Raw genomic sequence first — 24973 nt, forward strand, 5'->3', positions numbered from 1 at the left:
GTCGCATGCAGCGAGAGCTTTCAAAACCACAGAAAATTGTCAAGTTTTGAAATCATCGGTTGAACCGTTGAAGAAGCACGTTGATTCCTGCGGAATTATTGTTTGCAACACCGCCAACAGCATTTCGCTTGGAAGTCAATACTGACACCGTCCACTTTCAAACTGTGATCCGAGGGTGACCATGTCCAATAATCACTGAAGAACACATTCACATTTCTTCATATCCCATTCCAATTGTCGCTCTCGAGTCTCCGAGTCCCATGCTCGCTTTTTCTGCAGTCTTCACAATGGGGCAGTTGCCAAGCGTATGTTTCCGACTCAGTTGACCTTCTGACGCGATCTGAGTTTCTATTACTAGGAAACTCCAGGGTGGGCGATCACTTCATTATGAATGGTCTGAGGAAACCACTCTCAACGAATATGACGAACGGACTCAGGTGTCCGAGTTCAGATCGTCGTCATGAACTTGGGAGGGAAACAAATGACGGAAGCGTACTCCATACTGTTGTGGGGGATGACTGATAACACTGACCCTGCGTGCAGGATGCTGTGGGAACAACAACAATTAGCCAATCCGACACCGGTCTGGGAGCGAAATTGGATATCAATTAATGACATTACTCAAGGATAGCACCCGAGACCGTGGGGGCCTTTCTGCGTGTTTATCCTTAGCCACCGGCACATTCCAGGAGTTGTTTCCTCAGGCCGCAAGGAACAAACTGGGCGATGCCCTGTGCTTCAGGGACCCACACGTGATTCTGTGATTGCACTAACCAAATTTAGAGGGCTCCACCACGTGCATCTTTAAAGGGTTTCGATTCCTCCATCAGTCTCGATGACAAGGACGCATCCCAGGCTCCCAAGAGCTTCCAGGCGAGAATTCCACGCTTCCATTTGCTTTCTTTTTCTCCCAAGCGAGGCTTTGACGCCATGATTCCCTGCGCCCGCCATTACCCATGCCCAACGTGCCTGGAATTCGGGGTTGGATTTGCTCCCGTAGTTCGCGCCATGCCCCACCAAGCTGCCTGTCAGATGGGCTGTGGTTCAACTACAGGAGGAGGATTGCTGTCGAGCCAGCTATCAGAATGACCATCTGAACACTCAATCTGGCAGCACGGGCGCCCATGGCCACTCATTATTTATATTGCATCCTCGCCCCGGCCCCTGGGTGATCATTACAATAGTCCTTCTTTTGTGATAAACTACTATGGGGCAATCACTACTATGGCACCCTCCTACAATGCAATTAAGCACAATTGGCGCCTATTTACTCCCACGGAGAGGCGCAATATAGCCATTTATATTCTGGGGATTATGATGTACAAGTTTGGTCTGGAGGCATTCAATGGATCTATCGTGACTCTCGCAACTAATCGCTACGATAACGATGCCTGGGTTTCCGACACCACGCCCAAAACTTTCCAACGAGTTGGACTCATGGTGGGTCTAAATCAGGCCTGTCAGTGTGTCGGGTCTATCCTGATCGCCCCGCTTATTCGGAGGTTCCCTTCCCGACTCGTTTTGGCGGGTGCCGTGCTCGTCTTTGGCCTTCTCAGCGCTATACTTCTCATTATCGATGCTAGCACAGGTGGTAGATTTTGCCCGCCAGCCTTCCGCAAAAAGCACCCTGAACATGATTTTCATTATTACGGCGACTATAATACCGATGGTATCATCCCCGTCTACTGCGTTGCTGGGATCGCTTATGGGATGGTGGAATTGATTCGCCGTGTTATTCCTCGTGACCTTGTCGGCGGAAATGTCCAGAAATTGCGCCAGTTAGATGCTGTGGTGCATATATTCTACGAAGTGGCTGGGACTGGTGGTGCTTTCTGCACCGCTTTGGCTCTTATCCCGTACTTCGGAAATAACTACTCTTTTCTCATTACGCCCATTTGCTTTGCGCTGGCGGCCGTTGGCTGGTTCTTCCTCACAGATCATGGGTTCCAAAGTCAACGGACCGAGGTCCTTGAAGATCAACCGCCATATATCCAGGCCGTTGTCGTTGGATTCTGGCTCTTCTTGGAGTCCATTTGGACCGGCGCCAGACTACTTTTTTCCTCTCGAAAGTTCCTCTGGCTGCTGCCCGGGTACTCAATCGCCTTATATGCCCATCGGTATCTCGAGAACAGTATAGCTCCCGCTATTGCCCGTCGCTATCTCGGAAACGCAGCTTGGTCGCAGATTATAGTTGGTGGCTCGAACCTGGGCGAGCTTTTTGGCGCGCTGTTTGTGATCCTTTTTACTGACACAGTGGCAACGCCGATCCCCTGGCTTCGACTGGATGCAATCCTGCTCCTCATAACATGGTATTTGCCATACTGGCGGCCTGAGCAACACAATGTTTCGATGGCCTGGATTGCTGCCGCCACATTTCTACCGATCTCTTTCGGCTGGGCTGCTGGCGACGTATCGCTAGCAGCTTATATACAAGCGTCACTTGCGCGAGTTGAATCGAAAACCATGAATGTCTCCTCTCTAGGTGCCGTCATGGCTTTCCTTTACTCCACATACATCGTTCTTTACGCAATCACCTCTCCTATACTTGGCAGTTATATCGATCACGTCTATGAGAAAACAGGGGGAACAGATGGCAATGGTAATATTTTTGAAGCAATCCGGAATGTAGGTAGCGTGCAGTTTACCGTGGTTGCAGCTTTGGTACTGGCAGCCACCTTTGTGCCAAGGGGATCTCTGTCTCTAAATCCCAAAATGCTTGACGATGAAAACCTGGAGCACGAATTACCGGGCCTCGCGCAACTCTCTTCGAAAGAGGAGTTGAATTGACGACGTCAGTATACGGGGTTTAGATTACGACGTATATAATCATATTTGGTCTCATTATTAACTAATACCATTCTCTTTTTTTCTCTCAATGACACATACCTCGCTTAATCTTCAATCAATGCACAGGCGCATATCTGATATCTCCACCAGGCCGACAAGCTAAACATAAAACTAAATCTAGCTAGATATGCACGCCATGATTAATGCTCAAACATGAAAGAGAAAAAGAAGACCTGTAATGAGCAATATCATTTCGGTGTTTCCCCCTCCAACTCTGTTGGTCCTCCCGTCCTCCCAACCAGATGATGCGGCTGGACAGTCTGATCCCATATCCAATAGGGCTGCTGCTGCTGCTGCCCAGGCTGTAGCTGTGGGCTATGCTGCCTCTGCGAACCCAACGGGGACGGAACTCCATACCCACCCTCATGATGTGGATAAATCCCGCTTTGCGTCTGGGAGGCTAGATTCTGGTCCATCGGGGCAAATACTGGACCTGCCATTGGTCCAGGTCCAAACACACCAGGGTCACTGACAGGCGAAGCCCCACGCACGCTCGTACTCATGTTTCGCGGAACGCCGGTGCTACTAGTAGTATCAACATCGCTCTTCCCAGCACCAGCACCAGCACCAGCACCAGCGCCGGCAGTGGCTGCGGAAGTGGAAAGTGCCCACTGCGCAGTGCGGCCGTCGCTTGTGGATGCGGCTTCGTGGGAGTGAGAGAAGAATTTCCTGTACGCCTGGTTTCGGGCGAAGAGGTAGATGAGAGCGCAGAGGATTGCTACGAAAGCCACAGCTCCAATGACGATGCCTGCTATTGCGCCGCCGCCGAGGCTGTGTGGGGATGCGGCGTGTGCGTTTGACGGGGCTTCGGAGGGGTTATCTGTGGTGGTTGTGCCGTAGTCGCCTTCTGCCGGCATGGATTGGCCCGGGATGAGCATGTAAGGAGCATCGAGGGCGGCCTTTTTCTGGGACTCGTAACTTTTCTGCGTGGTCTAAACTATGTTAATTTTGATTTGGTGGCGGGGGAAGTAAGCTAGGATAAGAGAGAGAGGTACCGGGTTGATAACGCCAACCATGCCATTTTCTTTACATGAGTCTATGGCAGTACAGTAGAAGAATATTGGCTATCATGGAGACAAATCGGGTCAGTTCAGCACCAGAAAGATTTCTAATGGAAGAATGTGGAGAGAGGGGAGTGTAGCAAAATACCTCTGGTCGTGGAACCGTCCAATTCCAAGTGGGCAGCATGCCAGAAACCTGCCCGTTTACCTCGTTGAAATCATTCTTAATACCAGAGAAGAAATAGTCGCCATCGGCTGGCACACATGGAGCCCTCCAGTCAGCCTGGACAACGGAGTGGTTGCGCGGGTGGAACTGAAAGACGATCAAGTCGCCGACTTTGGCATCCACCTCATGGGGAATATATTCATGCGGAGCCTCCTTGGGACCAACTTTGATTGTGTGGGTTTTCGCGGCTGACGATGCGGTGGTAGTGCTGGTGGGTTTTGATGTTGTTGGAGGTGGATTTGGTTTTGGGGTTGTTGTTTTTGGTGGTGGCGCTGTTGTGTTTGTATTGTTGGACATGACTGGAACAAGATAGGGCGATGACCTCTATTACTGTGCGAGCAGGTTGAAAGGAGCGAAGAAGAGGGTATTTGAAATAATGCGCTGCGAAGGATAAAGGCGGGCTGGTCACACAGCCGGGCAATGCAGCCATCCTGTGTCAGTTGGACAAAGAACCAATTGCCTGTGTCTGGGATGTGAAAACAAGGCGGCAATAGCTCATGATAATTCGTGGTGGCCGACACAAAGAACAGGCCACGCGGATCTCATCTTCACATTGAAGGTCCAGACTCGCTGTGGCATACAAATTCAACATGGGTTCTCTCTCAGCAATGAATAGCTTGACGAATGTGTGACTAATATAGCAGTAAATCCAGTGAATTTCGGAAATCAATACAGCATTCATACTAAAATATATATGCCAAGGAGGAGTGTGCTAAGCTGACCGTGTAGTGCGCCCTCGCAATCGATTAAGAATCAAGTGAGCCTCATTCACTTGAGCCTGCAACTGCGAGACCCCATCTCTCACTCTCTGTGCCAGCCCAAGCTCCCGTCTGGCCTCTGGTACCTCGCCCTCAACTGCGATGACCCCTCCTAAATCCCGGGTGATATTCCGTACCTCCTCATTCAGCTTGCGCTCCAAATCAGCGAAAGCAGTATTTATAATGACCTTGTAATCCATTTCAAACCTCGCAGGCAACTGTTGAAATATTTTTTGACCCCGTACGTACTCTTTCATGTGGTCCTTTCGTCGGCGATCGCTCCCGGTGCCTGTTCCAGTCACTCCATCAGCGTCGGGGCCCTCCAATGTTGGCATATTTAGTATGAATAGACACACCTGATTCCATGTTACAATATTGATAAGCCGGACGCATGATGTCTGCAATATACGAGCTGCTGCTGTGTCCGTCAAGGACATCCCGAGTGATTCGTCTTTCATGATCAGTGGAATCACTTTAACAGGAAAACAATCTCGCATACCTAGTTTGAAGTAGAAGATGTTCCAATGCTCTTTGGGTGGTATAAGCTATGCCGCATCTCTGAGTGTCCAGGTTATCAAGGAGGTTCTCAATGGATGCCGGTGAGAGGTGCGTATACGCTAATGGCAAATTAGTGGTCGATTAGACTTGTGCCCAAGGGCATGGGTGCATAATTTACCTTCAATTGAAGTAGACACAGAATTGAATATAGTATAAATTTCATCTTCAGTGGTATTTTGTCGGTGATTTAGCCATTCAATCAGTGTGCTCCAACACTGATCGAGCTCCTCGCTCGCACCCTGAAGAATTTCGTTGTTCCAATAACGCACACTTTCTTTGCCAATTTGATGGACTCCATATTTTCGACAAAATGCGGAATAGCTCGGGTGATGCATCTAGTGTTGTATTCAATCAGACAATGAGGCCATGAATTTGGGCTGGTGGCTCAAACTCACAGAATCCCAGTCTCGAGATGCTCTAATGGCTCCATCCTTCCATCTTTCTTGCACTTGTAAGTCACCTGAGTCGGGTTAGAATACAACATCTGAATAGTCCAATCATATATATCTTACGAATGTAACGGATGGTGGATATGTTGAACATGGTCTCAAGCTCTGTTTTAATGGACCGGATGCACGAACGACGAGATATGAGGCGCTACCTAGTGTCAGTATAAGCATGCCTATATTAAAGGGGACATTTTCTTATGCAAATATTGATGATTATAATGAAATTAGGGATGAACGAACTGAATGCAAAGTCCTCTGCGCCTCATCCAGAACCTGGCGTAGGGTTTCGGCCCTGTCAGCTGTAACGTCATTTGCTCCTGCCAGTACCCATTGGTTCAGAGATCCAAGAAGGGCCGGCACACGTATTCTGAGAAAGGTATCTGTTTCTCGGAACTGCGCATCTGCTGGTACTAGTTGGCAATATTGTCGCAACTCAGGGATGCCGCTCAGCCGGATATACTCGGCTGCTTGCCCCCTCTCGCCTCCACGGTAATTCTCGTACAATTCTCTGCTCACACAGAAAACCTTAACGTTGGTCTGATATTTTCTGGATAGATGCGTCCTCGATATTTCGTTGCGTGCGTTGATAAGAAGCGTCTTGCGCCTAAAAATGTCAGCTCTAAGGCTTTCGAGATACTAGGGGCCATGCATACTCGAGCTCTAGCCTTCCTAGCTCGTCACTGTTACAAACATATTTGATTAGCATCGGCCTCGTCGGGAAAAAGTAAGAGAGAACGCTAGGGTTTACTTTTGTTCTGCCTCCCGTAGAGCGTACCGCGCCTGCTGTGCTCCAGATGAATCACGCCGACGCCGGCCCAACCTCCTAAGTGATCTTCTAACTTGCTCAGTCCGATCTAACAGCCGCCTGGTCTCTTCGATTACCCTGGCGGGCATTTTAGGATCCCTTATAATTTCTTCGCCGTCCAGTTCCTGCGCAGGGTTAGTCCATTATCATAGTACCTATAGATTGTCCCGGCGTACAGTTTCCGATTTAGTGCACACTATTCGCATGGGCTGGTTGCCAATACATTTATGCCAAATTTCTTCGATTGAGGGATCCGATCTGCACCGGTTGATTTCGCTGACGATAAATACCTCGTCACAAATGTTACGTAGGTATTTCTCAGTAGCTCGCACCCGGGCGTAGTTCATATCTCGAAATCCTAAGAAAACATAGTCAGTCGCTGTTCCAGCGATACCTCCAAATTGAAGCCTTACCGGGCATGTCCGCCACTACCAATCCGGTTCGTAAAATGCCGGACCTGAGATATACCCTAGATACATTGTTAGACGGGAATCCATAGAGAATACTGCAGGTACTCACCTTATTAGCTTCACAAATGGCCAAAGTGCGGGCCGTTCTTGTTCGCGAGATGCCACAGTAAGTATGTCGATATTCTCCCTACAGTCATGTATATCCCGTGCCCTAATCGCATAGTGAAGAGCATCTGGTCCACCAGGCCGATGGTTTAACCCAGCCATAGCCCATTCCGCGAGACGTGCAAGGATTCGGTCCTCCGCACCCAGTTCCTCATTTGACAAAAGGGCTTCACTCAGCTCTCCTTCATTTGGGAATAACGATTGCAACGTCGCCCAGGACCTTTCCGATAATCTCGTTATTCTGTCGCTCTCTCCCTCCGCGAGATCTTCGTTGAAAGCCCTGGTATGGCGTATCCGGTAGGCCATCAATAACTCGCGGAGAAGTTCAATCATTTCATCGATCGTCATAAAATCTGCCTCAATAGTATACGGGTGCGGATGTGTCTCATCTACTTGTCGAAACTCGGTCACGACGGAAGTGCAGGCCTCTCCGCTCCCACTCTGGTATCGTTAGCATTAATCTATTCATCGGCGATGGCAAGCCTCAAGCGTACCGAACGTGCAAGCCCTCCACAGTCGAGAAGAGAATTGATGAGGCTACTTTTACCTAAGGCAAAATTAAGTATAGAAATACCCTTCAGGAAGAATGGACTTACCAACACCAGAATCCCCAATAAAACCGACTATGCGAGTTTGCGGGTACTCAAATTTGCTCTCGGTCTCGGCCTGTCTGTAAAGATCGCTGACATGGGTGGTACCATCGTGCACCATCTGGGAGGCCTGCATCGACCGCACGAGGCCCGAGAGATGGCTTTGCACGTCCCTCAGCGAATTTTGCAACTGAGCATTATATATTGGGGCATCAGGAAGCTCTTCATCCCGCACGTTGTACGTGGAGCTATCATTATCGCTTCCATCATCGCTATCCAAGTCAGAGCCGCTATCAGCCTCTTCGTCGCCTTCGCCCTCGGTTGACGAAGTTTCAATACTCTGAATTATTAGGTTACGAACTCCTGAAGTTAGAAAGCTAGAGGGAGACGGCGAATCGATGTTTGGAGCGTTTGTTTGATTTGGGCGACTGGAAGGACCAGGCTGCGGGCTCGGAGTGGCGTTGTAGAGATCTCTGTATGTCGACACGTTGGCATTAGGAGAAAGATTAGACCTCCGAAATTGTCCATGATCAGTGGGCGCTAATTTTCCAGGCGCTTCGGGCGAGTTGGGATCAATATCAAGGGCCGAAAAGAGAGCGCGTGTCGTTGAAGTAGTTGTTGCCCGAGTTAATATACGACTACTTGATCGGGTCGGGGTCGCAGGGTCTTGGGTGACTGGCGTACTTATGAAATGTGAGTCTGCAGATGAAGAGGGAGTGAAGGCAAAGGTGAAACCACTGGTATTCGGTGGGGAGAAACTGAAGGAAGCAGCAGTGGGAGGAGTGGGAGGAGTGTTGAAAGTGAACCTGGTATCACCAGGCGGGGGGAAGTCAAAAGTAGAAGATGAGGGAACATCTGCAGACCGAGTCGGAGTGTGGGAGTGAGGGGGATTGAATGAGAAAGACAAAGTTGAACTGTCGTCGTCCGCGTCTGGGGTTGTCCTCGCCATCTGTGTCATCGTGGACGCTGTGCGGTCTAGCAGCAACAATGACTTTGAGACAGCAAAGAATGAGAGGCAAAGACAGATTGCTCGAGATATCTATTCCTCGTTTATTCCGCCTGAAAATAAGACTTGCAAGGCAGATTTTGATTGTCTGTGAGGGGTTCGCAGGGGTGGTGGGATAACTACTGCACGATTACTGCGCCGCAGGAATGTATGGCCTCGGGATTATCCTAAGAACCGTGGAGTGTCTGCCTGGCCATCCATAAATAGAACCACAATACTATCGATTGGGCGTTAGGCCCTTTCATTAAAATGTACCAATGTATGCCATGTCATCCCCGTCTCATGTGCTGCAAAGGCCGTTCCTGGCGCTTATTAAAACATCACTGCGTGGATGAACTTAAGTTCGTGGCCTATGGTTTAAAAGCAACCGAATCCTGTTACTCCAGCGTCTATGGCTCAATCTCGTCCAAAATTTCTAGATAACATCGGTCCCAAGTTCCCTAGGCTCGCCGAACTAGCTACTTGTAGAGCTCACCAGCTCCAAACATCCTCCTGGTGCCAGTTTTGTCCATCAACATCCGATTCTGCATCTGTAAAAGCATCTAAATGAGCCTGTTCCCACCCAGCATAACTCTGATTACCAGGGGTGTTGCTTTCAAAACTAACAGCGTCAGTGTGCTACGTATAAAATGAAATCGCATGATGTAGGTTCGGGAACGGTAAAGGAAAGCATAAATGGACTCACACACCAACCATCCGCATTTATGCCGGCTTTGCAATTACAGCATCCGCCCACGTAGTTTGTCCTGGCCAGATCTGCCGCAAAGCCAGGGGTCTGCTCGAGCATCTTCACGAAACTTTCCTTCTGTAATAGGTCACCAAAGCGCCGGTTTGTGACGCGGACAAGAGGGTCACGGAGGCCTCTCTCGCACATGGGAGTAGTTCGATACACCTCTGCAACTGCAGCCGCAAAGTCATCCATATCCCAACCGACCGCCACAATCCCTTCGAACTTCTCCTTAGCGCGCTTCTTCATCTTTGGGACATCGTACTTATCGGCGATCTGATATGCCGCAATGTGGAACATAATTGGAGATGTATTGCCGTGATCAGTGGTGTCGTAATCGTAGCCGTACATGAAGTCAATCATCGTTACCAAGAATCGATGGTCATCCCCCTCCAGTTTGATCGTGTTGGTATTTGTCTCCTAGAGGTCCGATACATGAGTTATTCGTCACCATAATCGCCCCAAGTAAGAAAACACATACCAGCCAGTCCCCGTTGAACATCCTCGCGAAGTAACCTGACTGGCTGCACAGCACCAGCTTGTGGACCCTGAGTTCTTTTTCAGGGGTGATGATTGTCATGTCCGTAAACTTCGAGCTACGATAATAGCTGTAGCCGGTGTTAGCATCACTCTCGATGTCCAACTAGTGGTACTCGCCTTTTCAAACAAGCCAGGAGGTTTCCGGTTTCCTGCTCATGCGTTGGCCCTATTGTCACGGGCTTAGTCTCAGTCTCCGCCATTTTCAGTGGCAGGAGTTGGGGAAGAGGGAATTTATGAAACGGCTTTGAGAAGAAAGAGATCCCAACACTGAGAAGGCGCGTAAAGGTAAACCTCATGCAAGTGGCTAAACAAGGCCCTGATGGGGGAGAAGATGTTTGGGGAAAGGACTTTGGAAGGGCACGTTGAGCAAAAGAGTTGGATTGAGGAAGTTTGGAGAGGAGAGATTCATACGTGCTTAAGTACAAGGTGTGGAAAAGATTTATCGAGAAGAGAACCAGGAGACTGAACGGCACGGTGAATATTCCTATTGTGTTGACCACCGTGTTGAGGCCGAAGTGAAGGGTGGATTTCATGTCAATAGAAGCAGAATGGAGTAACTCCGCAATTGTCCCGTCAAGCTTTCCTGGACCTATGCACCGTAAGTGCACGAGGGAATTCCCCATCGCAATGCACAGTATGTCTGACATAGACTAACCAACCCTCAGGCCAGCTTAAATCCATCTATGCCAACTGGGTCAATCTCACCTTGTCTTCAGATTCCACGCCAAAACCCTGCTTCAGCACGGTTGGTCTATCCAAGGTGGAGGCACACGAGTCCGTGACTGTCCCGGGAGTCTGAGCATGGCGCGAGTAGTGTAGCAACACCCGACTACGTCCTCTCATGCTGTTTTGGGAGCCCCGCAAGTGGTAGGGTCGGTGCAGCTGCTAATTCGGCTTTAAGTACGTGAACCACATCCTCGTCTCCATGACTGGGGCCCCAGAATATAGCATCGGGCAGATCGAGATTCCACTGTGACCATATGGCCGCAAAGTGGAGGGTTGCACTGTTGGCTCGCCTGCAAGCGGCAGCCGTGCACGTGACCTCTAATTCCCCCTTTGCGGCGAAAAAGCGTCCACCTGTCCAGCCCATAACGCAGTCGTCACTCGTTTCAATTTCTGTCCACCTCCTTTTTCCAGCTCAATTGCTCTTGTTTTCTTTTTTTCTGCCCTTGGGCTCGTGAACGGGCTTATTAGCTTATACAAATCCTCTTTTATTTATATTAATACTCGCTCATTTCGCCGCGCGTGGCTTAATTGTTGAACACCTCGAATCCATTCAAATCACCTCAGCCGATCGGGTTTCCATTTCTCTTAACGCTTTATATGGATTTTTAATATCGCTTACAATAATTCATATTTCCTCTTTCAAGTCGCCTACCGCTCCGTCTTCGTCTTTTTACGATCAGCAATCTACGCAATAATGAAGCTCGGCATCTCATCTCCCGCTATCCTCCTGCTGCTACCTGTCATCACGGCCGCACTCGCAGACCCAACTTCAAATAATGAAAACATCAAGGAGTATGCCGCCGTGGAGCGTGTCTCCTCTGGGTCCAACGTAGTTGTTCCAGATCTCGACGAACTCAACCCCAAGGCATCTCCGAAAGGGACGCAGGACGCCCCCGTTGACGGCAGAGATGGCAAACCCCACGCTGGCCCGTGGGTAGAAACAAATGCGGAACGGGACCGCAAGAAATCAGGCACGGTTCCGTCAGTGGAGGAACAACCCGGACGAGACACCAAGTCCGCAGACCACCGGGATTCTGATGGGCATCCCATCCCCTATTCCAATGACGGTGTGATGGACGACCGTAGCAGGGCAGCCCCGAAAGAAGGTACTCGAGGAACAGAAAATGGCGTGTCTGGAAAACCCAACGGCAACGCCTATACCACGGACAAATCTCCGGATAGTCCGAAGGAGGCGCCTCCACTACCCCACAGTGAAGAACAGAAGCTCCCCACGACGGGAGACGATAGTGGCACAAAGGACACAAAGGGCTCTAGCACCGACTCGACTCTGGGTGTTCTCGAGGTACTGTTCCCAATCCGCGCGCAAAATGACCTCAAAACTAACTGGTTCCGATTTTACAGAAACCCGCAGATTTACCGAATAAACCGCACGATATTCCGCTTCCCAAATCACCTACTACTAGCAAAGATAGTCCGGTCGGCCTCGATAAAGAAAGCCTCTCGGCGAGCGTTGGTGATGGACTTCCAGAGGGGGAGAGCGACGCATTCCATTCACTCCTCTTTTCTTTTACCATGATCATTGTCTCGGAGATCGGTGACAAGACATTTCTTGTGGCCGCTCTTATGGCGATGAGACATCCGCGACTTCTAGTTTTCTCTGCAGCATTCTCTGCGCTGATTGCCATGACCGTTCTGTCCGCCGTTCTTGGACACGCTGTTCCCTCGTTGATCCCCAAGACCTACACAAAGTTTCTGGCAGCGGTGTTGTTCTTCATTTTCGGTGCAAAGATGCTGAAAGAAGGCCGAGAAATGTCACCTGACGAAGGAGTGGGCGAGGAGATGAGGGAAGTCGAAATGGAGTTGGAAGAGAAAGAACACGAGCAACTACGAGTGAATCGCCGACGTTCCTCTGTAACGCCTCATGTGTTAGAGTCTGGACGCCTGGGCCGTAAACCCCGCTCATCCGCGAACCGTCTTCCCTCACCGCCGGAGAGTCTATCGTCCTCTTCTTCTCGCGAATCGTCACCTAGCCCTAGTCGACGTTGGAATGACCTTCTCTTGGGCATGAACAACTTGTTCTCTCTTCTTCTCAGCCCCGCATGGGTGCAAACATTTGTCATGACCTTCCTTGGCGAATGGGGAGACCGCAGCCAAATCGCAACCATTGCGATGGCTGCGGGACAGGATTATGGGTTTGTCACTGTCGGTGCAATCGCTGGGCATGGTATTTGCACAGCTGCAGCAGTCATTGGAGGTAGTGCTATTGCTGGTAAGGTCAGCTTGCGTGTTGGTATGTATCTCCGCCAATCAATTCAACGGATATTTGGCTAATTATTTTGAAGTGACGCTTGGTGGTGCCGTGGCCTTCTTGGTTTTCGGTGCTATTTATTTGCTGGAAGCCTTTTTCGAAGGCTGATCGTCTTGGTAAATCGTACCATGTGCATTAGATACTATTTTACTGTAAAGTATGGGAATTGGAATCTTCTAGCGAGTTGTATACCGTCACCTCCGGTTGCCAGCTACATATCCAAAGGGGGGAAATGCCTATTGAGTTCTGAAAGGCCACGCTCTCCATTGCGCTTCTCGTTGTTAATAAGCGATGGCGCCATTTAAGCTTTCCACTTAAGCATCCCCTGTTCATGAGGTACTGCTTGATGTCTCACACCGCTGATACGCAAGTCGCCCTCTTATTCTTCGTTCGTCAGTCAAAGTTGGACGCCTGATCTCACTTCCACGACAATCCGATGACTCCGATCCGAATACGCAAGGTTACACAACCTTGTCGTGCTCCTTCTCCTATCCGTCATCGCATATTAATGACTTTGGAAGGCTACAATTAGAACTGAATGCTACAAGAAGATATCAAATTTGCAGTAGTCGAGCTTTCGGCATTGCAGCAAATAATTCACATGTTGGCCCATCCATGCAGTCCATACCTGCGACTTCATCTCACTTGTATTACTGTGTCCCGCTGCCTGGTAGGTGCCTCTGCCGCAAATTCCGTAAGGTCATGAATCATTTCTTCGCTGCACCCTTTGGCTCCCAGCCTGGATCCGCCATCTCAAAGCTCCCAAACTCAAACCCAGGCGCAACAGAGTAACCCACGAGAGTCCAGTCCCCCAAAGACAGCGCATGCTGCCATTCTCCGCGCTCAACAACAATCTGCGGCCTCTCACCCCGCCAAATATCCGGGCCGAGAGCGAGATCGCGAACAGGGTTGCCATCGTCCCATGATAGCGAGAGCCGTAGCGGCGCACCAGCGTAATAATGCCAGACCTCGACGGCGTCGAGCACACGGTGCCAGTACGATAGGCCGGACTCGCCCTCGAGGAGGTAGTAGATGTAAGTGCTGTTTGCGCGACCTTCTGGTGATGTATTTGCGTCTCGGAATGTCTCGACGTAGTAGCCCTTCTCTGGATGAGGGGCGAGGTTCAGCGCTGTGATGACGTCCTGAGCTGTATGTGTAATTGCCATTGTCTTTGGTTTGCTTTGTACTGCACGCGGTTTCAGTGATGACGGGGGATTTCAACTGTCCTTGCTGATGGATTGGTGTAGAGCGTCTTCGCAAATCCCTGGGGCCATGGAGGCATTTTATTTAAACCTTGTTTATAAACGAGAAATTTACTCAACGTTCGCTGAGTCTCACCGTTTATTAGGTGGCAGCGACGGGTAAGCAGCCACAGTCAGGCGAGAGTTACATCCATCCTTCGATCCATGGAAATCCTTGCTTATCAGCCGAATTAACTTTCCCGGGTATCCGATCTTCTCAATTTCGCCATTCTGATTCACAATATGGCAAGTATAATTGGAAATGGTTGTTTCCTTTCGCGCGTCTAGTTATCTCAAAATATAATATAATAATTTGATGCGGCTGATACAGACAGAAGTGTCGATGGCCCGTATCCAGTCTTGTTCAGCGTGACTGTCAGAAAGGATACATTCGGCCATGCACACTTACCATGCAGGCTGTCGACTGACTGACCCCGTTCGGGCTAGATACTAGGTTGTGGCTAAACACATTAGTGGCCCCGTTATTCATATGCTTTGTGCCAATTGGCCTATTGGGTGGGTCAGTAAACCGAGGCCTCAGGCATAAATGTGCTTAGGGTTGTAGGGTTGTAGGGCTGTAGGGTTGTAGGGTTGTAGGGTTAGGGGTAACGTTAGAATGATTAGTAATATGATCTTGCACTAACCCTGTTTATCGCGAACTCTGCGAACCGCCAAGACAACCTAAGATTCGATCAGTCCCCCTTTTTTTTTTTTTGCAGCCAAACTGTGTTCTGAACTTGCCATCTTCCGCGCCTTGGTTTTTATCGACTATCGATCATTTTCGTCACGGTTCATCGCGATCCATCGCGATTCATCGAAAATCTAGGACCTATCATTTTCCGGCACTAGGATCTATATAGTATATAGATTATAGAGCCTCCTACTGATTTGCCGCCGACATCATGATGCAGGGCCACTCGCGGTCACGGTCGCGGCAAGATCTCTTCTCGCAGCCACAAGCGTCTCCGAGTCGCAAACGCATTACAAGAAGCCAAAGCCGCGAGGTCGAAGAAACTCGCATACGCTCCAAGGAGATCAATCCGACAGATGGCCATGGGAGGCGAGAGCAAAGCAAGGGTACGTGGTAATTGAAGCTTTGTCGCGCGCACCCTGTTGTTTTCCTGATCTGCTTCCCGATCGGGAAATTTCTTGGCATCTTTCTACTCACATTTCTCTCATTTTCATTCATCGTCTCTTCATTTTCTTTTTGTATTTACCTTTGGTCCATTGTCATTTATTCTGACACTGAATAGCCCTCCCTCCTGTCGCTGAAGAGTCCCCGTTCAAATCTCCGAGAAAAACGGGTGCCCGCTATGGAAGTTCAACCATACCAGAATCCCCGGGTGACACCACGAACATTTCGGGAACAACCTTTGTCCAGCCTGAGTCGGAAATGGACCTTGACCCGGAAATGATGCTTGAGGTTATTCCTGATCTTGAGCGAGCGGGCAAAAGTGTCCTGGAGTTCCTCGCTCCGAGAACGGCGACTCCGGTGGTGATCGTGAATAAAGCCAAAACGCTCAGTGATCCCAGCAATACCCAAAGTAGACGCCTTCGCCGCTTAAAGTCAAACCTGGATAATGAAATACAGCACTTCGGCAGTCAAACTTATATTGATGTTGGAGACATTGGTCATTTGTTTGCCTCTACCCTTGGGGGCAGGCGGGGTGAGTTCAATGACTGGGGACCAGACCCCATCGTGCAAATGGCCAACTGCGCACGCTTTGCAGTTGAGGTACTTCTGGCCGGTACTAGTACAAACTCCCAGAGGCAGGCATTACAGAATGTCGAGAATCTATTCCCCCTGCCTTTTATGACCGGCCTGGTTGGCGCTGGACAAGTAAAAGCGCCCGGCGAAAGTTCCTTGGAGAAAGAGACCTTTGAGCTTGCTTTAGAGATTCGAAAGCAGTCCCTGATCCTGCAATTGGAAGATAATCAGGATAAGCCTGGGTTCAGCGCCAAGAACGAGGTCAGACTGTGCTTCTTCACAGGATTGTCTCGTAAATCTCCGCCGCGAGGATTTAATCTACCAAATTTCGGTGGCTCTGGCGGCGCACTTCCCGAGAAATATCGAGATCCTGTTCATAATCTCTTCAACGATATCCTTCTGTCAGAGACCGAGAATGGCATTGATGTTGAGGAGTTGCGCAGTTCATATCTTTGGAAAAGGTTTGTCCTCCAGGCAGCAAAGTGGATCCGCAAGAGGACAGAAGAAATCGATGAGGAATTGCAAAAGCGCATGACTACACAAGAGGTCCACGACACATTTTTTACTTCAAAGCACCCTAGCTTTGCCAGCACATTGGGGGGTTCGGAAGCGGAACCAAGTGGCGAGGCACAAGAGGACGAACTAGAGATCTCGCATCGGCAGAGCGTTGAACAGGAATCTGCTGGTCTGCTGGAGGAGCAGGAGCAGCAGGAGCAACAAGAGCCTAAATCGCCAACGGTCCAACGGGGTACGGAGCGGAGACGGTCTTCGAGACCGTAAGTAATCTTCCCAGATATGCGAACTCTTCTAACGTTTTGCAGCTCATACTTGAACGCTCTCTCTATTCAACGCATCACACAAAGACAGGAGCGCCTCCGTGCTGGGGATGAGACGTCTGAAAATCAACGACAGCCCGACATTGTCCACCCAATCTGGCGAACAGTGAACGAGCAACCTACCTCCAGTCGTCACCGAAGTTCCTCAGACCCACCCTCGACCCGCCTAGCCCAGCAAAATGTACCTCATGAAATTCCACAGTCCTTCGACGATGCCTCTCCTACTTTGGGACCCGAAGAGGACATCACTTTTGGGGATGATTCACAACTCGCCATCGGGAACGAGGACCCTCAAATAGAGAGGTCTCGCAGCCCCGCCCCCATCCCCAGGAGAACAACGCCTTGGAGTCAGGGATCCGGTACCAGGAATCAAAGCTCAGATGGAATGACATTGACCCAGCGCATATGGGAAGCAAGCAAGACCAGACCCGGTCGTAGTGCTGATACACGGTTTATTGACCGGCAACAAGATGCCGCGCGAGTTTCTCCGATTCGAGACAGTGACTCTGAAGGCGCGGTGAGACGCGTTGAACAGCGTGCATCTCGCAAGCGGGCACGGCGATCATCCGAGTCCGAGCCCGAAGCTGGTCCAGGCCACTTTGATTACGACAGACGCTCGGTTGATCTCGAGGGTCGGAGAGGGGAGAAGCCTCAAGAATCGAGACGCAAGCGTGCACGGGTGCAGGAACCAGAAACTCAAAGTGATGTCAATGCAGACGCCAACGAAGAAGAAGCCCCAAGTCCAGAACCTCCAAGACAACGCACTGTGCCGCCCAGCTCCCAGCCCACCACCAGGGAATATACACCCACAGCAAGAGTACGCTGGACGGACGAGGAAGACAACAGACTTCTACGCTTGATGAAAGACCACTCCACCCGCTGGGCAGTGATCGAGAGACAGAACCAGGCACAACCGCCGAGGCAGGGCGAAGTGCGAATTGAGGGACGAGACCAGGGGGCACTCAAGGATCGTGCTCGGAATATCAAGATTGCGTACTATCGGTAAGTTCTTCTCTTTATTACATAGCATGGTTTCATTTTGGACTTGGGTTATTGACAAGTTACAGTGACGGGATTGAAATTCCGCCGTACCTTCAGATCGTGACGATGAAGAAAAAGGATTATGAGAGGCTTGAAGCACGCGGGATTGTTGTACCTCGATGATGGGTATTATGAATGAATGAATGATGCATTGGACTTGGTTACTTTTTTTCTGGCGGTTATTCTTTTTGTTTTTCGGGCCTTTTAGCAACAAGATACCATGAGCTGGTTTGACGTTATGACTTAATACATTCTTATTATTCTCGTCTATGAAACTACTATACATGAGCCTTGAACATGGCAAAAGATTGTGGTATCTAATAATCAAATCCATGATGTCCTGCCTATAAGCGTAGGTAGGTAGGTAAAATAATACTACTACTAGTAGTAGGGATAGTAAGAAGTAACAAATGTTCCGGACCGAAGTGTAGGCCCTAATGTGACCACGAAAAATTAAGTCTCGTCGAATCGTCCAGCGATATCGAAGTGTTCCAGCCAATCCCAGTCCAAGCCAGGAGGTACTTGTGTATATATACGTATGGTATACATAGCCGTTGCATTCCCACTGCATCGCTTTCATTCCTCCCACACCCCTGTCCTATTTGGACATCGACACTGAGGTACAAGGAGAATTAGTTATATAGCCTAGAACAAAGGCACAACGACCGAAAGCAAGATGGCACCGAGCATCGAGGCGGGGCTTCCCAGCACCGCAGAAGCGGCATCATCCGTCGGCGAGGCAGAAGCAGCATCGCCAGAGGAAGTAGAGTCCGCAGAGCCGGAGCTGGAGTCGGAGTCGGAGTCGGAGCCGGAGCTGGAGCTAGATCCAGAGCCAGAGGTGCTGCTGGCACCCTGAGACTCCTGTGACTGACTGGGGCCGGCCGTAGTAGTAGCAGCGGCGGTGGTCATAGACCCAGTAGCGATGCCACTGCCGGAGGGGTCGTTGTCTACGGCTGTTACAATGCCTGTAGGGACAGCGGTTGTGGAGGCCTCAGTTGCCACTTCGGTGCCTGCGCCAGTCTGGGTCTCTGCGGACGCTTCGGTGCTCGAGGAGCCAGAGCCAGAGCCAGAGTCAGAGTCAGTCTCGGAGCTGCTGGAACCAGTAGCCTGGACGGGTGCGCCGACCCCCGCGGTGGCGGTCTCGGACTCGGACTCGGACTCGGACTCGCTGGAAGAAGGAGCGTCGGCCTGAACGGGTGCGCCGACGCCTGCGGTCTCAGTGGGGACACTAGCCTGCACAGGGGCGCCGACTCCAGCATTGGAGCCAACACCGGTCTGGACTGCGGTTGGGTCGACGCTGACGGACGTCTCCGGGGCTGAGTCGTCGGCTGTGAGGATGTCGTTAAGCAATTGGGGGTTGGCGGAGATGAGGGGGGCCAGGAGGGCGAGGGGGACGAGGGCCTTGGTGAGCTGCATTGTGGATGTATGGATTGGTTTGTATCTGTAGTGGATGAAGGAATGGAAGCGAGAGGTGTCTCTGGCTAGTACAGTAAAGAATGGATGAGTGAGCACTGGGAGATGCTCAGTCAGGAGAGATGAGAAAAAGAGAACGAAAGCAGGATGGAACAAAGACTTCAACGGGCCGCAGGCACCAGCACAGGGACAGCGGCATATTTATTCAAGGGCGAACTGGAAAGGGCTCAGCGGGCCACAAGCCACAACGGGGAGACGAACCCAACCCCTTGGGTCCCGCTTGGGACAATGAAATCGCAAATATCGCAGGCTGAAACACAAGCGATATGCCGATCCAAGACTTCGCTTCTCCGGAGTCCAAGCCAAACTCGAACTGGTTCGTCCGTTCCACATCCCCACCTTTCGAGAAGCCGTTTTTGGCTGCATTGTGAGGCCGTGGGATTTTGTGGTTGGCTGTGCGAGGCGATGATGTCAGGATCGCCGCACTATTGAATCTGTCAAACAAGGAGGAGCCGAGGATGGAGCAGGATGGAGCGTGAACTGCGAGGAAGACCTTGCATAGGACATTTTATGTTTTTAGTGTTTTTGTGCCTGGGGGACCAAAGTTAATCTGGTCCACGAGATCCACTCTTTGCTCTCACTCCACCTGTGGTTATGATTTATCCCCTGTTTACAGAGTACACTGTACTCCGTACAGTCAGCTCAGTTGGTTGTTTTCTCAACGTCTCCAGCCAGCCACCTGATGCGGTTTACACCGTACTGGAGATTGTTCAGCTATACCGGGACTCCCGACTTGTAGACACCATGAACGTTCGATGCCTTTGCAAAGACGGTGTTGATTATCACCTCATCGATCGACAATCCGCTCTCGGCGAAAAGGACACCAAGCGATGAAGCGACCAAATTTCAATCCGCCCTGGCCCGGCTTAAAATCCACTCGGTGAAGAAACCTTTCAACCCAGGGCTGGGACATAATATGATAATACGCATCTCAACTGGAGACCCGAGCTGCAATTGCGACAAGGTTTGAAAGTACCATCTTCGCCCCCAATCAGCCGTTATGTGTTTCAACGCCAGCACGAGCACACGGCGCGTTATTATCAGGGGAATTGTGAGCCGTCTCAAGAATACGATCGTCTTCCACACCTGCAGATCGTGGGGAAGATCATACTTTTACTCTCTTGGTTGATGGACAGGAAGCGCTGGTTGGCTTGGGGCCGACCCGAGCCACTCCTGACTCAGGAGTCAGGGCTGAAATCCCCTGACGTCATCGGTCAGTGTCAGTTGTCCGGAGTTTTAACAGTCCGCAACTACACTACTTGCTCTGCTTTGCGATGGAAGACTCACATCCTGGCCAGAGATTATTCGGACATCCGATCAAGATTCAGGAGATGGCCCGGTAGGTTTGCTTACTGCTAGGGAGATTGAGCACGGAGCCACCTGCAAGTTTCGGCATTTGCTGGCATCCTGCCGTTGGCCGGCTGTTTCAGATGACGGCCCCGTTATCCACTCACAACTCAGCTGTTTTAAGTATACAATGTGATTGACTTGAAAACGCAACAAGTACAGGCAGCACAATCTATCATAACAAGCACTCTACTAACCAACTCACCGTCGGACGCGTTACCAGCTCAAAGGCTAGCGCGGTTTGTATACAGACTATTGGCCTTGGAGAGAGCCTCAGCCGCCTCACGCTCGATGGTTCGTGCGAGCTCTTCACACGTGGGAATAGACTTGATCAACCCGGCCGCAAGACCAACGGACCAGACACCCGCGTTAATGTCTCCGGTTTCATATACGCCCTTCCCTCGGGCACCGGACATGAGGTGGGCCACTTCCTGGAATTGAGGCTCCAGCTTGCTGTTTTCGATTTTGTGAACCTCCAATGTGACCTCATTCTGTCAACTAGTCAGCAGATGATGTCGGCTTTTGGAGGTTAGCTCAAATCTCACTTTGGCCAAGCGCGTTGTGTTCCGGAACTTGCGAAGGACGAGGATAGTGCCGTTCTCATCCATCTTGACGATTGCCTCTTTGACGTTTTGGTGGATTGGCGCCTCGACAGTGCACATCCAGCGGGTGCCCATGTTGATACTATCTACGTTAGCAGTCATTTACTTCCCAATGCTTTGTTTCAAGTTTACCCTTGAGCTCCGAGGATAAGGGCCATTGCTAGTCCCTTGCCATCGGCGAAACCACCAGACGCGAGAAATGGAATCTTCAGCTCCTGGGCGCATCGTCCTAGAAGGATCATTGAGGTGGTGTCATCTTACACGGTCAGTCAAGTCAACGTTACCACAGGCCAGGGAACTACATACATTCGCCTCCGTGGCCAGCGCTGCATATGCCCCTACTGTGTTAGCCATGGACGCAGATATCCCGATTAGAATGGATACGCACCATTCGATACTGTACTCACTGTTAGCTGCAAGATACAAATTCCAGAATATGTGATACAAAGCTCACCCATCAATGGATATGCAATCCACGCCTTTAGCCTGCGCCTTCAAGGCGTGGCCAAGCGACACGCATTTGTGAATGACAGTAACTCCGTTGCTTTTGAGGTACTTGAGGATGGGCTCGGGGTTTCCCGCCGTCTCAATTATTTTGATACCCTCTTCAACAGCGGCCTTGGCGTAACCCAAATAGTCTGGAGTGTTCAAGGCAGGAAGCATGGTTATACTAGAGATAACGACTTAGCATCTTTGAGGATGCCTTCCTGATCTCGATTTGGGGTAGTACCGGCTTATCAGTCATACTCCGACAACGACGGATCTCCGCCCGCAATGCCTCTGGTGACGGCTGGGTGAGTGCTGTCTACTGATTGTCAGTGGACTAGTTGTTTGTTTTCGGAGATATAAGTAGCTTACCAAGAACCCAAGAGCTCCGGCGTTTGCGACAGCAGATGTCATCTCTTTTCAAAGTTAGAAGTTAGAAGCAGACAGCTGCGACAGACTTACCAGCGCGACCAACCCACATCATCCCTACCGAGTCTGGTTAGAATATCTTCGCACACATCCAAGACAGCGCTCTCACCTCCTTGGACGATGGGGACCTGGACCCCGAGGGTTTCTGTCAACCATGTTTTAAACGGCATTTTGAGAGTGTCTGAGTGATATTACTGATACTGATAGGGAGAAACTGTCATGGGAACGCGGTGGAAGGACGGTATTTATTGATTGAGAGGGGGCCGAACCGACAAGCCGCGGCCCAAGCAGTCACCGCGTTCTCCGCGTGAAGTCATCGGATCCAGAGTCGGCGCAGTCGCTGACCCACAAGGACCGTCAAGGTAGTTACTTGGTTATACAGTCTGTTTCCATTTTGTGGGAGCTGCAACATCTGTTCATCGACTCGTGATGCGTATCAATGGGAGTCGGTGCAGTTACCCCAAGTCCGACTCCGCTGCTTACAGTACCCCACACTAGGACTGAGTAGAATGTAACGGTCAAAGCCTCCAACATCCCATCTTCTTTCCTTTTCTTCAACCTCACAGTTCGATGCCGACGGCGAGATTGGATCCTTCCCCAGACTGACAAAATGTGGGCTCCCGTTGTACCCCTGGTAATTGGCTTCAGTTTCCTGTCAAGTGCCGAAGCCTTCTCAATCCCGCTTTCCCCGCAGCAGATCCTCGGCGATCTCACCGCAGATAGAAAGGCAGAGGTCTGCCCTCTCCCCCAGAAGGTCCTTCTCGACGACGACGGCCTTTTCCCATCCCTTCGATATCTCCAAGATGAAGCAATTCTGCGTCGTCAGGTCGACCGCCTTTCCAAGGCCGTTCAACTCCCGACTGCGATCACAGACTCCATGACAGATCCCAACGATGACGCATTTTGGCCGTTTGTTGACTTGGGCTATGCTCTTGCCCTGTTCTTTCCTCATATGTATGCACTGTTCCCATCGCTCCTTCCCTCCTTCCAAATCTTATTCCCTTGCTCCTTCCTTGTTTTTTTACCCCTGTTGCATCGCTCTTTCCTCCGTTAACTTCGATAAAGCCGCACCAAAGCAAAAGTCGAAACCATCAACCGCTTCAACCTTCTCATAACTGTCGAAGCCTCGCCAGAGTCTTCTAAAAAGAGGAAACCCATTTTATTCACTGCTCACCAAGATGTCGTTCCCGTCGATGATCCCTCAGATTGGACTCATCCCCCCTTTTCCGGCTACTTTGATGGGGAGTTTCTCTGGGGAAGAGGCAGCAGCGACTGCAAGAACGGTCTTATTGGTATTATGACCGCGGTAGATGACCTTTTAAGCCAAGACTGGACGCCTTCTAGGCCTGTGCTTCTGGCCTTCGGGTTCGATGAAGAGACGCAAGGCAACATCGGCGCTGCACGCATCGCACCGGTTTTAGAGGAAAGGTACGGAAAAGACGGCGTGGAATTTATCTTTGACGAAGGAGGACTGGGCCTTATGACCGTTCATTCATTGTCATCGTCTCAAGGCGAAGCAAAGGAAGATGATGTGATTTACGCTCTGCCAGGCGTAAGCGAGAAAGGTTCCATCACCCTCGTCTTCAACCTTTCTGTTCCTGGTGGCCACAGCTCCGTTCCACCAAAACACACAGGGGTCGGAATAATGTCGGAAATTATATATAAGCTTGAAAACGAAGAGCTAGAGATTTTCACTCCGAACCTGGGCCCACATCACCCTTCTCGCCGAATGCTCGAGTGTCAAGCCCAGCATTCCCCTGAATATGTGGAAGACTGGCTCCCCTCCGCTCTTGACTCAGACGACCTCGAGGCATCGGCTGAAAAGATTGCCAGATCCCGTGGGGAAACTGTTAGGTTTACCCTTCAATCATCTCAGGCGGCTGATATATTCAATGGAGGAGTAAAGAGCAATGCACTCCCGGAAAAGATCCGTGCTGTCGTCAATTATCGCGTCGGGTTACATCAGATGCCAGAAATGGTGCAAGCACGAGCTGAGAAGATCATCCAGCCTATCATCGATAAGTTCAACCTGAGCTGGCGGAAGGACGCCAGGGATAACGAAATCGAGCTTGAGGCGGGGAAGGCCGGTATTCTTACGATATCTACGCTCAATTCCCCTCTCAACCCTGCTCCCGTCAGCCCTACCGATATTGAGACGAGTCCCGTTTGGGCCCGCTTTGCCGGTGTCACACGCTCCGTCTTCGAGTCCGTACCGAGCTTTGAAGGCAAAACCGTCGTCGTTAGCGGCGATATCATGACCGGGAATACTGACACCAGAGTATATTGGAACCTGTCACAAAACATTTACCGCTGGAGCCCCGCTCGCGAAGGGCGTGCCTTGAATATCCACACCGTCGATGAGAGAATCGGCATGGATGCCCACCTCGAGGCTATTATGTTGTATTACGGTATGCCAGTCCCTTGATATTGCACGGCTTTGGCTAACTAAGTGTTGCAGATTTAATCCGCGCCTTTGATTCATGGGACGCCCCAAAGTAGAAGGCCTAGATTCCGGACATGTGACGCTGAACCGGCGTCACAAATCTATGGCTCACAATTATAAATATTCTGCTCATAGGTTACACATTGGGCATGGTCTAGAATTGGGATTATATAGAACGTAAGATTTATAGGTTTGCACTCAATATCCCACCGGCCTTTGCTACCTAGCATAACTGTAAATTAATGCAACGAGGGCTATATACGCTGAAAAAAAATGAAAGATGTCACTGG

General features: G+C 50.5%; 10 protein-coding genes across 10 annotated transcripts; 4 read left to right on the plus strand and 6 right to left on the minus strand.

Moving 5' to 3' along the window:
• Positions 1-1224: 1224 nt before the first annotated feature.
• Positions 1225-2787, plus strand: APUU_31070S (uncharacterized protein; the record flags this gene model as incomplete). Its single annotated transcript, XM_041702233.1, has 1 exon — positions 1225-2787. One exon carries the CDS (start codon positions 1225-1227, stop codon positions 2785-2787), a length of 1563 nt encoding a protein of 520 aa, XP_041555039.1.
• Positions 2788-3035: 248 nt separating this feature from the next.
• Positions 3036-4371, minus strand: APUU_31071A (uncharacterized protein; the record flags this gene model as incomplete). The annotated part of the gene is made up of 3 exons (XM_041702234.1): positions 3036-3779; positions 3843-3911; positions 3997-4371. 3 exons carry the CDS (start codon positions 4369-4371, stop codon positions 3036-3038), a joined length of 1188 nt encoding a protein of 395 aa, XP_041555040.1.
• Positions 4372-4786: 415 nt separating this feature from the next.
• On the minus strand, positions 4787-8767 carry APUU_31072A (uncharacterized protein; the record flags this gene model as incomplete). The annotated part of the gene is made up of 14 exons (XM_041702235.1): positions 4787-5121; positions 5189-5283; positions 5332-5449; positions 5509-5725; positions 5786-5850; positions 5903-5987; positions 6080-6443; positions 6493-6519; positions 6588-6769; positions 6821-7002; positions 7058-7113; positions 7164-7660; positions 7714-7766; positions 7816-8767. The coding sequence occupies 14 exons, from the start codon at positions 8765-8767 to the stop codon at positions 4787-4789; spliced, it is 3228 nt and encodes a 1075-aa protein (XP_041555041.1).
• A 643-nt stretch (positions 8768-9410) lies between these two features.
• APUU_31073A (BTB/POZ domain-containing protein) lies at positions 9411-10729 on the minus strand (the record flags this gene model as incomplete). Its single annotated transcript, XM_041702236.1, has 4 exons — positions 9411-9416; positions 9501-9962; positions 10024-10150; positions 10200-10729. The coding sequence occupies 4 exons, from the start codon at positions 10727-10729 to the stop codon at positions 9411-9413; spliced, it is 1125 nt and encodes a 374-aa protein (XP_041555042.1).
• A 773-nt stretch (positions 10730-11502) lies between these two features.
• On the plus strand, positions 11503-13185 carry APUU_31074S (TMEM165/GDT1 family protein; the record flags this gene model as incomplete). Its single annotated transcript, XM_041702237.1, has 3 exons — positions 11503-12111; positions 12171-13059; positions 13112-13185. The coding sequence occupies 3 exons, from the start codon at positions 11503-11505 to the stop codon at positions 13183-13185; spliced, it is 1572 nt and encodes a 523-aa protein (XP_041555043.1).
• A 599-nt stretch (positions 13186-13784) lies between these two features.
• On the minus strand, positions 13785-14243 carry APUU_31075A (cupin domain-containing protein; the record flags this gene model as incomplete). The annotated part of the gene is made up of 1 exon (XM_041702238.1): positions 13785-14243. One exon carries the CDS (start codon positions 14241-14243, stop codon positions 13785-13787), a length of 459 nt encoding a protein of 152 aa, XP_041555044.1.
• Positions 14244-15220: 977 nt separating this feature from the next.
• Positions 15221-18026, plus strand: APUU_31076S (SANT/Myb-like DNA-binding domain-containing protein; the record flags this gene model as incomplete). The annotated part of the gene is made up of 4 exons (XM_041702239.1): positions 15221-15395; positions 15572-16802; positions 16848-17864; positions 17930-18026. The coding sequence occupies 4 exons, from the start codon at positions 15221-15223 to the stop codon at positions 18024-18026; spliced, it is 2520 nt and encodes an 839-aa protein (XP_041555045.1).
• Positions 18027-18548: 522 nt separating this feature from the next.
• On the minus strand, positions 18549-19319 carry APUU_31077A (uncharacterized protein; the record flags this gene model as incomplete). Its single annotated transcript, XM_041702241.1, has 1 exon — positions 18549-19319. The coding sequence occupies one exon, from the start codon at positions 19317-19319 to the stop codon at positions 18549-18551; it is 771 nt and encodes a 256-aa protein (XP_041555046.1).
• Positions 19320-20947: 1628 nt separating this feature from the next.
• Positions 20948-21988, minus strand: APUU_31078A (NAD(P)H-dependent flavin oxidoreductase; the record flags this gene model as incomplete). Its single annotated transcript, XM_041702242.1, has 6 exons — positions 20948-21214; positions 21269-21407; positions 21458-21581; positions 21632-21663; positions 21714-21722; positions 21780-21988. 6 exons carry the CDS (start codon positions 21986-21988, stop codon positions 20948-20950), a joined length of 780 nt encoding a protein of 259 aa, XP_041555047.1.
• An 862-nt stretch (positions 21989-22850) lies between these two features.
• cps1 (Gly-Xaa carboxypeptidase) lies at positions 22851-24739 on the plus strand (the record flags this gene model as incomplete). The annotated part of the gene is made up of 3 exons (XM_041702243.1): positions 22851-23194; positions 23306-24648; positions 24699-24739. The coding sequence occupies 3 exons, from the start codon at positions 22851-22853 to the stop codon at positions 24737-24739; spliced, it is 1728 nt and encodes a 575-aa protein (XP_041555048.1).
• Positions 24740-24973: the final 234 nt, after the last annotated feature.

This window comes from Aspergillus puulaauensis, chromosome 3 (assembly GCF_016861865.1).
Source record: "Aspergillus puulaauensis MK2 DNA, chromosome 3, nearly complete sequence".
Classification (NCBI taxonomy): Eukaryota; Fungi; Ascomycota; class Eurotiomycetes; order Eurotiales; family Aspergillaceae; genus Aspergillus; species Aspergillus puulaauensis.